Below are 13,599 nucleotides of genomic sequence, written 5' to 3'. Positions count from 1 at the left end.
GGGGATAGCTTGGTCTGTGGCTGGGAGGGATGGTAAATCAGGCAAACTCCTCCATGCAGAGTTTTTTTGCTGCCAACATGAGCCCAGTTACTCATATCCATCATGTGAGGGCGTGCTCTTAACACATGCCATTGCTCAGGTACTTGGTTGTAATGTAGAGTCTGCTACTCTTTTTATGCCTTGAACCAACCCTTCTATTCTGATGGCTTCATTAATAGCACAACAAGGATTGATAAACTCATGAGAGCTTTTCCTGGCAAACAGGAAAGTAGGAGGAAAGCAGCTCACTCAGAAAGTTCACCCATGTCAGAGAATGGAGAGATGCAGTTCCTGAGCTGAGCCACACCTGAAGTTGCAAGTATTTAACCAGATCACTTTTTCTTGTTTTCTTTTTTTTTTTTTCCTAGGCAGCCAAGGACAGTATTTAATTTGCTGATACTGCTTCCATTTCTATTTGCAGTCAGATACAGATACAGCTTGGATACATGTGATGAATGAAAGAATGATTGCCACAGTCACAGATCAGCAATGATGTCCCTCCCATTTTAGGCACAATTATGCTGTGGTATCAAAAAAAAAAAAGAGGATATAGGTCATGGTGTGTGAATTTTTTATTTACTCAAGTGAGTCTAAATGTTTCCTTTTTGCAATGACTCAACTATTCAACTATGGGATTTTGAATTAACTGTTTAGTGTCTGATTCGACACTAAATAACACAGTGGAACAAATTTCTGTTTGTATAAGGGAGTATTCACATCAGATCCTTTATTAACCATGCAAAGATCAAATGAACAGCCTCTTAAGTGCTATTTGGTAGTTTTTTTCTTTTATGAAGTGTACAGTTAATTTTAAACTTTGTGGTTTTTAAAGTGTGATCAAAATACAAACTCTTAAATTTATAACTGATAAGATTTTACTTTGAGGATGCATTTATAGTGGCTGTTATATCACCATCAATTTTTCTTTAGAATAAGAAAAACCAAGATATTGTTTCACCACCAAAAAAAATCATTCAATATTCTCTCAGGGATGAAAACAGGAATGGCCAAAACAATTAAATGGCACAGCACAGAATGAAATAGAATGGACAATTTCAGTTGGAAGGGACCTACAGCGATCATCTCATCCTGATCCCTCAAGGCTCACCAAAAGTTAAGGCATGATTTTAAGGGCATTGTCCAAATGCCTCTTATACACTGGCAAGCTTTGGAGCATTGATCACCTCCCTGTGAAGTCTGTTTCAACAGACTGAGGTCAGGTTGACCACCCTCTTGGTAAAGAAATGCTTCCAGTGCCCAATCTGGAATTTCTTTACCCTTCTGGTAAAGAAATGCTTCCAGTGCCCAATCTGCCCTGTTGTCCATTCCCTTTTAAGAATCCATAAAAGAAGTCCTGGCTTAAGTAAATTAAGTAAGTCACATTGTGATTAATGGGAAAGAGAGGGAAATAAACTTATCCATAAGTAATTTTGCAGATCCACAGCTGGTTTTGAGAGGCAAAGTTAATTCTTCACAAAGTAAAACACTTCAGTTTGACAAGTACTGGATTCTGTGCAATTCCTTGTGTGTGACTTAAACAAGTTTCCACAGGGCACTGTTTCAAGAAGTGCACATAAATTGATGAGGTCCAAACACCAAAAATGATGTGTTACCCTGTTATTTGTTACTTTTTCCCTTTTCCAAATCCCAAAGAATGACCTGCATTTGCCATGAAACACGTCTACCAGCATTTGTGGTGTCTTATGTCATGATGGACAAAATATATGACATGGGGTAAGCTAAAACATACTTTAGAAACTCTCTGCCTTCTCCTTTATGTATTTTTCTCTACCATGGCCTCTGAGTGCTCATTTACCAGAAAATATTAAGCAGTTTTAGGGAGTGTCCTTCCCAAAATATTCAATAGCACTCGAGAATTTAATGGATTCCCATTCTCTCATTCTCATGTGGTTGCTGTACCAAATGAAGCCCAGTGCCATACACAGAGGATGAGTGGCTTGTAAGGGTTCCCCAGGCAGTTGTCTGGGGACTTGGGTTGTGAGAAACCCACTTAACTAAGATAGGTAGCATGTGAGTCATCTGAACTGTGAGGGAGAAGGCAAAATTAGAGAAACTTTAATTTCTGCTTTGAGTGGCTTTGGATTTAATAACATTTATAGGAACATTATCTGTGCTTCCAGCAACGTTCCAGAGACACTTTAAAATCTGTTACTGGTGGTTGAGTATTTACAGCTGCCTGAATGCAGGACATTTTCACCAGAACCACCCACCCATCTGGCTGGCTTTTGATAAGTATGTGAAAATAATTTGTGATTACATATGGAGTTGTTGATGCTTTCTAGAATGTATGACTTCAGGGACAAATCATAGCCAACACCTATGAAGAGATGTAGATAATGATTTCTCCAGTACCCTTCCTATGGAAAGTGCCATATTTGTAATGCCATAGTGGACTCCTCATATTTAAATTTAATAAAATATCTACAGTTGCTGACAGGGTTACCTCTGCTGATGTGAGCAGCTACCCCGTGCAATGCCATGACTACCATGAATATTTGTATTTTCACCCACATATCCAGTTGATTTTGTCTTCTTAAAGCCTCTTGCTTTATTTATGACCATCTCTAGGCTTTTTCTCAGAAATACCCATCAGGATGGTGATATTCATGAGTCTTACCTAATTCTGAGAAAGACTGAAGTTGTTCTGACACTTCTCTAGGCATTTTAGTATCTCAAATATGTAGTCTTTCTTTAAGTCCAGCTGCTGAATAAAGCTCTATCTACTTCCACCTCTGTTTTCAGCCAGTTCTTGTCTGCCTAAGGGTAATGGAGATAATTTTTTATTTCATTTATTATTTTTTATTTTATTTCCATTTGCTTTCTTTTAAGGCCACTGTGAACACAGTGGTCATTTGGAGACAATACAGTCTCACTAGTGATGCAAAGATGCAAAGTCCAATTTTGAACCTTTTTCTTAGTGAGATAATATGCATTGTGCAAAAGTTTTTCTGTGATTTCAGCCAACTATATCTTCTACAGCAAGGCTAGCAAGAAGAAAATAAATCATTGTTAGCACCAAAATAATGAATAAATCACTGAGCAGAATAAAGAGAAAGATAATTTTCCCCATGTTGGGGAAACCAAGAAAAGTTAAGTTTATGGGTATGGCCATGCATATTCAATATGCATGGCCATACCCATATGGCCATGGGTATTATACTTTCTCTCCCAGCAGTGGAAATCAATGGGTAATAATATGGGTATTATACTTTCTCTCCCAGCAGTGGAAATCAACCACAAATACTTCAATATATTCAATATTGAAGTATTTGTGGTTGATTTCCACTGCTGGGAGAGAAAGTGCAATACCCCTTTCCACAGAAATCAAGATGCTGCTTAGAAAATGGTGTGTTTCTGTTTTAATCATTCATTTTTGCTTACACCTCAGATCTGCACATCATCCTATGCTGGGCACAGGACTTTAGAGCTCCAAAATGCAGACAGAGTTCTTCAGGAAACTGGAATAAATTTGGCTGATTCTTGCTTTTGTCCTGCCTTTAAGCCTACTGGAAAGTAGTCTGAAATGTGATGGAAAGAAAAGGGTTACACCTATGTGTTCCACACACCTGGGAAGAAATTATCTTCAGTTTAGAAACCTCTTCCCTTTCTTTCTTTGCCCAGAGAATACATAAAAGACTGCAGGTAAAACAGTCTGACTGCAGAGTTTTTCCCCTGTGCTACAGCAATGAGAAAGGAGCAATTCTCTTTCAGTGCAGGGGATTTTTCTCCTCTAAACTAAGAAAGATCTAATTTCTCTAGAAAGGAGAAAAATGGGGTGATGAAAAAGCAGTTCCTATGTTTTATTGGTCCAAATAAGAAGAGGGGAACTTTTCCCAGTATTAAAACATAGAAAATATTCAGGTTTTCCATAAAATCTGTGAGAGGGCTCCCTGCTTGCAGCAGTAAGCAGTAGCCTCTCTGGGTGAGGCTGTGTAGTAGACAAGTGCTGCTCCCAGCATCCTGGGACTCCCAGCCTGGCTGGGGAAGATCCTGGTTTCAAGCTGGCCGAGCTCAGCAGGCTCTGAGCCCAAGCCAGGAGCGTGGGGCTGTCTGAATACACCCTCACACTGTGCTGCAAGGTGCCTTGGGCAATGCAGGGGACTCTGTGTAGCCAGGACCTCTTGGTGCCTCTGGGAGCCTGAAACATGTGATGGCGATGAGGCCAGTTGGTGTGGACACCCTGTGTCCCAGGAATGATCCCAATGCCTGACACCAGGAAGCCTGGAGGGAATGGGGGACTCTCCAGCCCTGCCTGGGAGCTGCCAGGCACAGGCCAAAGGAGATCCTGTCAATACTGTAAACTCTGCATGTTCCAGAGCTCTGGAAGATGTCCAGCTTTGCCTTCAGCTTCGATGTGGAGAAATTCTACTCCTTGGATAACCATAAAACAAATGGGAACCAATGAGGAGGAATCTCTTTGATATTAGCATTGTAAATTCCAGCTTGGTTTGCTGATGAGATGTATCAAAGCTGTGGAGGTGCACTCTCTAGAGAACAGAGATGCCTGCACACCTTCAAAAAGTCATCATGAATCCTTTCATAGGAAAAAAAAAAGTTTTTAAAACCAGTCCAAACACCTGATTATTGTGTAAAACATGCACTGCCAAATGCAGAAGTAGCATCATTTCTACAGTCAGCTCTAACATGGAGCCAACAGCTGGCCAGAGGACAAGCAGATAATGCCCAGTGCTGGTGACCTGCTGTGAGCTGGGGAGCACAAGACACCCACCCCTGCTGTGGTGTCAGAGCTAGAAAGCATCTTGGATGGGTTCAGAGTGCAGTTCCCAGGATGTCCTGGGACCCTGCTGTCCTGGTTTTAGCTGGGATGGAGTTAATTTTCTTCCTAGGAGCTGGTCCCATGCTGTGTTTTGGATTTAGGCTGAGAACAGTGTTGATACACTGATGTTTTGCTGAGCAGTGCTTACTCTAAGTCAAGGACTTTTCAGCTTCTCACACCACACCCCTTTGAGAAGGCTGGGGGGCACAAGGAGATGGGAGGGGACACAGCTGGATCAGCTGACCCCAACAGCTGAGAGGGATATTCCATGCCTTATAACATCATGCTCAGTATATATGCTTGGGAACTGTCTGGGCATTGGTCAGTGGGTGGTAAGCAAGTGCATTGTGCATCCCTTTTTTGGTGTAGCATAATTGTTATTGCTATTATTATTATTATTACCTTTCAATTTCTAAATAAAACTGTCCACTCATGAATTTTACTTTTTTCTCCTCCATCCCACTGGTGGGGGGCAATGAGCCAGCAGCTGTGTTGTGTTTAGCTGCCTGCTGGATTAAACCATGACATCCATGCATGGATCACCTTCCCACAGGACCCCTCCTGAGATGCCAGGGATTGGAGAAATTCAGAGCAGAAGCAGCATCCCCCAGCTTCACCCTTGTTCTCCCCCAGCTTGGCTGCTGCTGCCAGTTTTCTGTTGTCTCTCAGTGGCAGCCATCAGCCTCCTCCTTCTCTGTGTTTCCCAGATGACAGATGACATCTTTTCCTGCTGCAGGCTGTGCCTGCATGGACAGGCACCCAAGGTGATGCTGGGTGAGCCAGGCTCCCTCCAGCACTGGTAGGGTGTCCTAGGAGCATGGCACAAGGCAGACTGAGCAGGCCCTTCATGGGGACATCCAAGGTCTGACAGAAACTGTCAATCTGAGCACAGATTGTGTTTTGCAAGCAAGCAGCTGTGCTGCCTCCAAACTTGTCCCTGAAGACAGAAGATGTGCACTCACACAGTGCTGCTCACAGGCTAATACCTGTGTCAAGAAAACATGCACTCTGTGCAACCAGTTCATGGACACCTCTTCATATGCCACTGCACTCCACCATTTATTTCATCATTTGCAAACATCTAAGTGTAAAACACAGTGCAGGAAGGGATGTTCCACTTTTTTATGCTGTGAGCATCACCCTTTTTCAGCCTGAGAGAAATCTCTCTGAAGAGCAGAGATGTTTTCCTGCTTCCATCCAGCCCTCAGGAGAGCTGGTTCAGACTTGCTAGGAGCAAGAATCAGCCTCTAAGCTCCAGACTAAGGAACATGTAATATTAACCTGTTTATTCATAAGGTCACCTTATCCTTCAGGTTTTGTTAAATGTCTGCCAGTGCTGTATTTTGAAGGAAATGTAGCAAAACCAATGAATTTTGCCCAAGGGAAAAGTATTATCTTTTATGTTTTATATAAACCCAAGCCCATATTTTAGGGTAAATATAGAATATCAGACTCCACATATCAGGATTTCAGGATTCTGCAGAGGTTGAAAGGCTCTTCAAAATAAAATTTACCATCTCTAGTTGCCTATTAAATAATAAGAGATTGCCATCTTCTGGTCAGAAGCAGTTGTACAGGGGGATATTTGTCAACTTTTGTGAATATATAGAAATTATTATCTAAATAACTTCTTGGAAAGCTGTGTCTGTTAAGAGCTAATGTTTTTAAAATTTATTTTGATAGGGTGAACCTATTTTTCAAAGTTTGTTTAAAAAATCTATTGCAACTATAATAGCTAAAAGAAATTCAAGTTGTAGCTTGGCTGTTTCCTTATATTACATTGTCTGGGCTGTATCTGGGATATTGCCTTTCATGTCTCCATCTTCACGAGTTGCCCAGGATCTCCTTTTTTTTTTTTGGTGACCTATTTCACCAAAGCCAAACTGCTACAGCAGGAAGACATTTTCCAGCAGCTAACTTACTGCCACCCAAGAGAAGGAGAGCATGGCATTGTATTGTAGACTTGAAGCAGGCAAATGTTTCCCTAAGTAAATTATCAATTGTACGCATTCCTGTGGTTTTTGAATAGTAAAAGGAATCTCCATGAATTTCCCAGGAGGAACACTAAAAGATCAGATGGAATCAGAGCTTCAGCACAGCACTGGAATTATGAATAGCTAGAGCACAGGCATTTTACTGTACACTGGAGAACCCCTAATCCATGGATAATCCCAGCCTATTCTGGTTCCTATTGCTCACAGAGCTATGGATCATGCACACACACATAGTTAATGTGGGCTGCATTTTAGGCTTCTCTGTCTTGTGCCCTCGTTCCAAGAATTGGTGTGGGGATGGAGAAAGAGTTCAGTGTTTTTCAAGAGAGACAGATTCAAGGATGACCATGCTCTCTCCTTCACTGGGAGATGAAAACTACTTTTAAAATGTGAGATTTGTTTCACAGTTCATTTATCCCCTAATCTGCTGATGGTTTCTGATGTAGCTTCTTTTGTCCTTCCCCATACTTCAGACGTTGCTTTTATAATTGTCTCATTTCTGAGCTGGCTGCTGTGCACTGCTTTGCTTTGTAGACAAATCTGAAGTTTCAGTAATGTAGGAACTATCATCTTCAGGAGTGCTTCTGATGGTGGTGTTGCAATAATTGTGATTCTGGCAGCTCCATGCTTCACACAAAAATATCAGTCCTTTCTTTGGACTTACAGCTATCCATGGTCATTCCACTCCTTTTACACAGGAGTTAAACCTGAAAATATCTGGACTCAGGCTTTAGATTTCAAAACCACCATCTACTTCATATAAAGTGCAAACTGTGCAGCAGATGGATTGGATATTCTTCAGAGGAAATCCTTGCAATCAATCTCTGGTGTATTCTGAGATGCTACCTCTTGTAAACTCTGACCACTGCATGGCAGTATTGCACCAACATCACTGCTTTCCCAGCCCTGAGGCATGGGGAAAGTTGCCTAAATTGTCCCAATATCCCCCTGGTAATATCCCCTCTGCTGAGTGAATGTCTGTCGCCCTGATTTTTTAAGATTTTCTGAGCCTTCTGAAGTTTACATTCTTGTAAAGAACTTTCTCACGCGCTTTCTGTAAATAACTCATTGTTTTGCATTCTTCTATAAAAGAAGAGAAATTTGATAGACTGTTGGTTTGTAAAGTGTCATTGGAGAGGTGGCACTGTCACCCTCCAATCCACTGTCACTTTTGAAAAACTATAAATGTTAAAGTCAAAAAATAAACGTTCCCTTTTTTCTTCACCTTGAGAGCAGCAGTGTGCGCTTGTGTTCTTTTGTGTCCTATAGTAACAAATGTCTCCTCTTCCCACCAGTGGAATATGCTCAGAGCAAGGCATGAGGTGCAAGATGGATGTGGGGCCTGCCTGTTCCTGTGCAATCCTTGCTTCTCTCCATCAAAACCTGATGGGAGGGTTTGACTTCATATGATGGGATCTGGCAACAGTGGGATGAGAAAGACGTTCATGCTGCCCTAATGTCTCGCTCCTTCGGGGAGAGGGGAGAGACGTTCCTCTCTTCTCTGCATGGTTTAGGTGCTGGGAGTAAAACTCTTTCCTGTGCTGATCAGAGCCCATCTCTCTGACAGGGCTGCTGGATGGCAGCCAGGCAGGCAGCTCTGAGTGTGTGTACAAAGCTGCTGTACATCAGTCACTTGTTTGGGGATTCTGGAGTGAGGGAATGGGCAGACAAAGCTATTTGGCTATAGAAGGGTTAGGATTTTCTTCCAGTCATTCAGAAACAAAGCAACCAAAAACCCTTCAAGTGACAAGAAGCATTATAGCAAAGGGGAAAGAAAAGGCATTGTTTTCAAGTTCTGAACTGGTGGTGGATTTAAACCATACATCCAAACCTCCTGACTCGGTAAATATTTGGAGGTTGTAGCAGGGTTGGTCTCTTCTCCCAGGTAACAAGTGACTGTGCAAGAGGAAATGGCCTAAAGTTGTGCCAAGGGAGGTTCAGATTGGACATAAGGAAGGAATTCTTCACAGAAGGGGTAACTAGATATTGGAATGGGCTACCCAGGGTCGTGGTGGAGTCACCATCCTTGGATGTGTTTAAGGAAAGACTGGACATGGACTTAGTGCCATGGTGTAGTTGACATGGTGGTGTTTGGTCTTAGGTTGGACTAAGTTGTCTTTTCCTACATAAATGATTCTGTGACTCTGTGACTCTGATATTAGGAAAAAATTTCTTCAGATAACAGGGTTATCAAGCATTGGAACAGAAGTGGCTGAGCTGCCATCCCTGAAGATATTTAAAAGATGTGGAGATATGACACCTAAGGATGTGGTTTAGTGGTGCAGTTAGCAGTGCCAGGTTAATGATGCCAAGACCCAATAATCTTACATGCCTCTTTCAATCTAAGTATTCTGGGATTCTTTGAATTGGTTTAACCATAAATTTTGTGCCTTGGGTAGGACCACAAGAGGTGTGACAGGTTTGAGCCATTCCTGTTTGATTACTCAGGCTGTCGCCTCATGGCAGCTTTGACACAACTGATGCGTTAACCAAGAGGAGATCTAACCTTAACCAGTCCTGGAGTGGCAGTCCTTGGCTCTGCAGAGGTCAGAGGCCAGAAGTGCCTCTCTAGATGTGCTGCACAGCTCTGCCCTGCTCCTGAGCCATCATACAGCCCAATGAAAGGAGGAGACATCTGTGTGGTGGAATGCCAGTGCTCCAGCCTCCCTCCCGTCCTGTGGGAGGTCTCAGGCAGTCTATGGAAAATGTTCTGCAGTTCAGCAGCAGCTACTCACAGCTCATGGCATGGACTTAGGCATCTACAGTTAATCAAAGAAGCCTAATTTTTTTTGACCTGAGCCCTCTGATTGCCACTGAATTAAAAAAGCCCTGCCTTACCCAAATGGCAGTACTTTAAAAGCAGGTGTTTTATACTTATATTTTATTACTTTTCAAGGAGATTCTTTATCTGTAACTACACATGAAGAGAGACCCATGGCCACAATACGCTTTTGCTAGCACAAGCAGGGAGGAGCTAGAAAGGCAGTACTAAGGCAAAATATAAGGAAATGTAAAGAAAGAGGAGTAAAAGAAGGAAATGGCTATGCTGCAGGTCTCCAGCTATTTCTTTTTGCTATTAGAGGTTAAATAGGGAGTGTATTTGCAAACAAGCTTTTAAAGCATAGCTATACATTAATAAAATGAATTGTAGACCTTCCACTGTTCAAAGAGCCAAGTGAGCAGGGGCAGAGCATGGTTTGTGACCTGGGGCAGCGATGCTCCCACTGTCTAGTTCTTCACTCTTTTCCCTGGTGCAGCCTTGGTACCTGTTGAGAAGCACTTACCAGGCAGAGCCCAGTTTTGTGGCAGAGTGAGAGAGTGCTGGAGAACATCCCAGCTGGCACTTTGGGTGTGGACACCCTTTTTTGTGGAGGAAGAAAGCTGAACCCCATGGAAGTGATGCAGGTTGCCCTGCTTGGCTCAGCAGCAGAGATTTGTTCTTGGCTTGTTCTCTGAGCAACCATAGCCAGGAAGACAAACAGGAAAAGGGCTTGAAGTACTTCCAGAACTTGGTAAATCAATGGACAGGGAAAACTGTAAGTGGCTTGCCATTGGGAAATGAAAACAGAATCCACAAGCCCTCAAGCTAAGATCCTGGACCTTAAAAAAAGTCCTTTTTTTACTGGGGCTTAAAGCAATATACAAACTTTATAGGCTTGGCAACATTGACGTTCATGTCTTCCAGACTCAACGTCTGCTATCTGGCTTCCATGCCAGGTTTACTTCTGGTAATTTCATGAGAAAGATAAGCAATTTAGCTGCTGTAACAAGCTGGAGTACTCTTTCATTTCATTCTGTGGTACTGAGTTCACTGCACACAGAGTTGAGCTCGCAGCCTTTCTCCACTTTCAACTTCTGCTGCTTTTTGACTGCAGGCCATCTCTTGGCCCCAAAACAAAATAGTCTTCTAAAATAAAAAACTGACTGTTGCAGACCTGGAGCATAAAGTCCACCTCTCTGAAAGAGCAAGTAAATGATGCAACTTTGATGACATCAAATAATTAGTTTAGTTTTGTACTAACCCTAGAGATAATTCTTTACCACTTGTCCAATTCAAAATGGGGTCTGATTCAATTTAACCTCTCAGCTCTGTAGCTCAGCAGATACCCAAGTGATTCTATTCTTCAATAAATCCTATAAATTAATGTTTTCATCCCTGAAAACCAGTGTGTTAACATCCAGAATCTTGTTGTAGTTATTGATGTATGTACCCAGATTATTTACTTTTCTTTCCCCAAATTCCATTTTTCCCTCAATGTTGAGACAGGATTGAGGAATGCGTGTGCATGTGTATATAGCTAGTTCTTTTTTAATAAACTCAGTGCTAGAGGTCACATTTATAGGTTCAGTTTATATGGTAATCTTTAAAAACAGCCAGCCTAAGCACTGGAAAATGCATAGCAGGGATTGGTCCCATATTAGCAGAGAAATAGGCTTGGTCTATTAATAATTGTTTGAGTGACTACATTAATAATTTTTTTAAGACTACATTAGGTTTTCCCCTTACATGGGCACATGCCAGAGACGTAATAGAGCGAGAGAAGAAACAAGCCCTTTTTCAGTTCACAGAACCCCAATTCTTTATTAATCACAGCTTGCTCACAATGACATACAGGAAAATAGCACTAATGAAGAGTAGAATATGCAGGCAGCAACCTCCAGGGGGATAGGGACAACTTCAAAACTGCAGCTATTTTGGGGACGATGTGTTAGGTTTGGTGATATTGTACTTGGCACAAGCACCCTGTCTAGTCATTCCTCCTGCTTCAGCCCTCTTAGTCCTAGATGTCTGTCCCTAGGTAGGGTTGGCTAACACTGAAGAGTAAAGGTCATGATGAATGGAAGTCAGCAGTGTCATAAAAAACCAGTAACAACTGGCTCATGGGTTCCAGGTGAAATACTCGGTAGCTCTTGTACTATTACGCATGTCATGTGGTAGCATCAGATAAGTATCATAGATCATGGCACCTACAGATAAAGCCACTTGATGCTATCTATTAGTTGCTCCATCAATAAATTTTCAAGTGGTGAATTAAGCTCACTTCACAATTAGCATTTGTATGGCTGTTTGGCATCATCCAAAAGTTGCCATAGTTTGATGGTTACAACGTGCCTCTTTAATTTGTCTCAAACTGATCTTGCTTGATTTCATTCTGTTGCACAGGTATTTTTGTTGCCTCTCACCTCGAAAAGCAGAAGCAACAAACACGCTACGTGGCGATTCAACCTCAATTGTACAGCACAGTACAGAGCCCTGCAGCATAAGTTGCATTTGAAAAACCATTTTAGGAGCCTTTTGTCTTGGACAGCTGAACGTGAAGTCACAATACCTGTGATCTAGTCACTGTTTCAAGAAAGCTTATAGATGGCAAAGCAGTCTAGGTTATTAGGCAATGATTGGCCTCTAGCACCATAGAACTACTACTGACCTCATGGTGGGTTGGAATGAGAAGTCGCAGGGAATGGAATTAGACACGAGGTGCTTCAAATGAGCAGACCCAGCAAATTCAACTGAGTGGAAATAGACAACATCAGAAGCCTGTTACAGGACATGTAAGATTATGAAATAACTTGCATAATGCAATAATTGTATTTTTTAACAAAAATGTAAGTATTTACAAAATAAGATCCGAGTTTTTTAAACATCAAGCAAATCATTCTGCAAAGAGACCGCATTGGTTTTGTTTTTATTTTTTTTTTTGTTTCTTTTAAAGTTTTTTATTGAGTTCTTGTTTTTACCTTTTTTTTAAACCACGTCATACATTTCCCATACTTATATCGCATGATCCATAATAATATAGGCAGGGGGAGTTTACTAATGGTGGGGATGGGTCACATCCACCATTGCTGTTTTCAGCCAGACAGTTCCACCTGGAGCTCCTTGTTTCTACGGACCTCTGCAGCATGCCTCTCCTGGAAGACATCAAGAAAGGAAAAATCAAATCTTTTTCTCATTCCACCTGCCCAGGGAGGTTCATGCTGACAACCCATTTAGGTCATGAATTTGATGCATGTGCAAAACTTGTTTCACAGCACAATCTTTAAAAGAAGCAACACAGGAGAGGTGTCATCCACCAGACCAGCCTGAGGCACATTTTGTGTTTACTTTCTACTCCTGCTCTGGAGCTCAGTCTTTTATCTGATAAGGCCTTATAATCCTCAGTGCCTCACAGAGTCTCATTTAAAAGGGCCACATAGAGAGGTGCTGCTTGCAGCATAAAATGTGCCATATGCTCACATTTGCCCTTTGAATTCCTGGATATTAAACTAAATATAGGGAAGGATGAGTGAGGAATTAATTGCCTGCACATTGTATGTTAGTTACTCTGTTATCTGTTGCATTTAGGAACTGTAATAAAGATCCAAGAACTTAGTTTCAATGAGATAAGTCAATCTGAACATGTCAATCATTTCCTTAGTCTGAACACTGAAGCTGCCTGTCCTCTTGAGTCTTTCTCTGGCTATGATGAAGAATATCACCTATTGCACTAACTTAACCTGTAAATCAGTCCTTGAAAGATCTGTAATACTGAATGCTAGATTTTATAAGGGATTTGTCCCTTGGTGTTCCTATTAACTGCAGCATACAGAAGTTATCTCTTAAGTAGCTTCTAGGCACCAATATCTTGGGCAACCCACATCTCTGTGTAATTTGGAAGACTTGGAACCAGATATCTCACTTCTTTTTCTGTATATTAAGGATTCCCTTTTGATGTTGGCAAATTATGTTTGTTTTTGATGCTTTGGTGTTGGCAAAATTGTATTTTT

At 41.6% G+C, this 13,599-nt stretch overlaps 1 protein-coding gene across 1 annotated transcript in view; it reads right to left on the bottom strand.

Moving 5' to 3' along the window:
- Nucleotides 1-11,391: 11,391 nt before the first annotated feature.
- The window catches only part of STMN2 (stathmin 2), a 39,402-nt gene continuing 37,194 nt past the window's right edge, over nucleotides 11,392-13,599 (bottom strand). The window contains exon 5 of the mRNA XM_009086240.3: nucleotides 11,392-12,744. Coding sequence (XP_009084488.1) covers nucleotides 12,685-12,744 — 60 coding nt within the window. The 3' untranslated portion in view covers nucleotides 11,392-12,684. The remainder of the gene's footprint in view (nucleotides 12,745-13,599) is intronic.

Source organism: Serinus canaria, chromosome 2 (genome assembly GCF_022539315.1).
Source record: "Serinus canaria isolate serCan28SL12 chromosome 2, serCan2020, whole genome shotgun sequence".
Lineage (NCBI taxonomy): Eukaryota > Metazoa > Chordata > Aves > Passeriformes > Fringillidae > Serinus > Serinus canaria.
The sequence above is the reverse complement of the archived record's forward strand: the minus strand, read 5'-3'. Positions and strand labels throughout refer to the sequence as shown.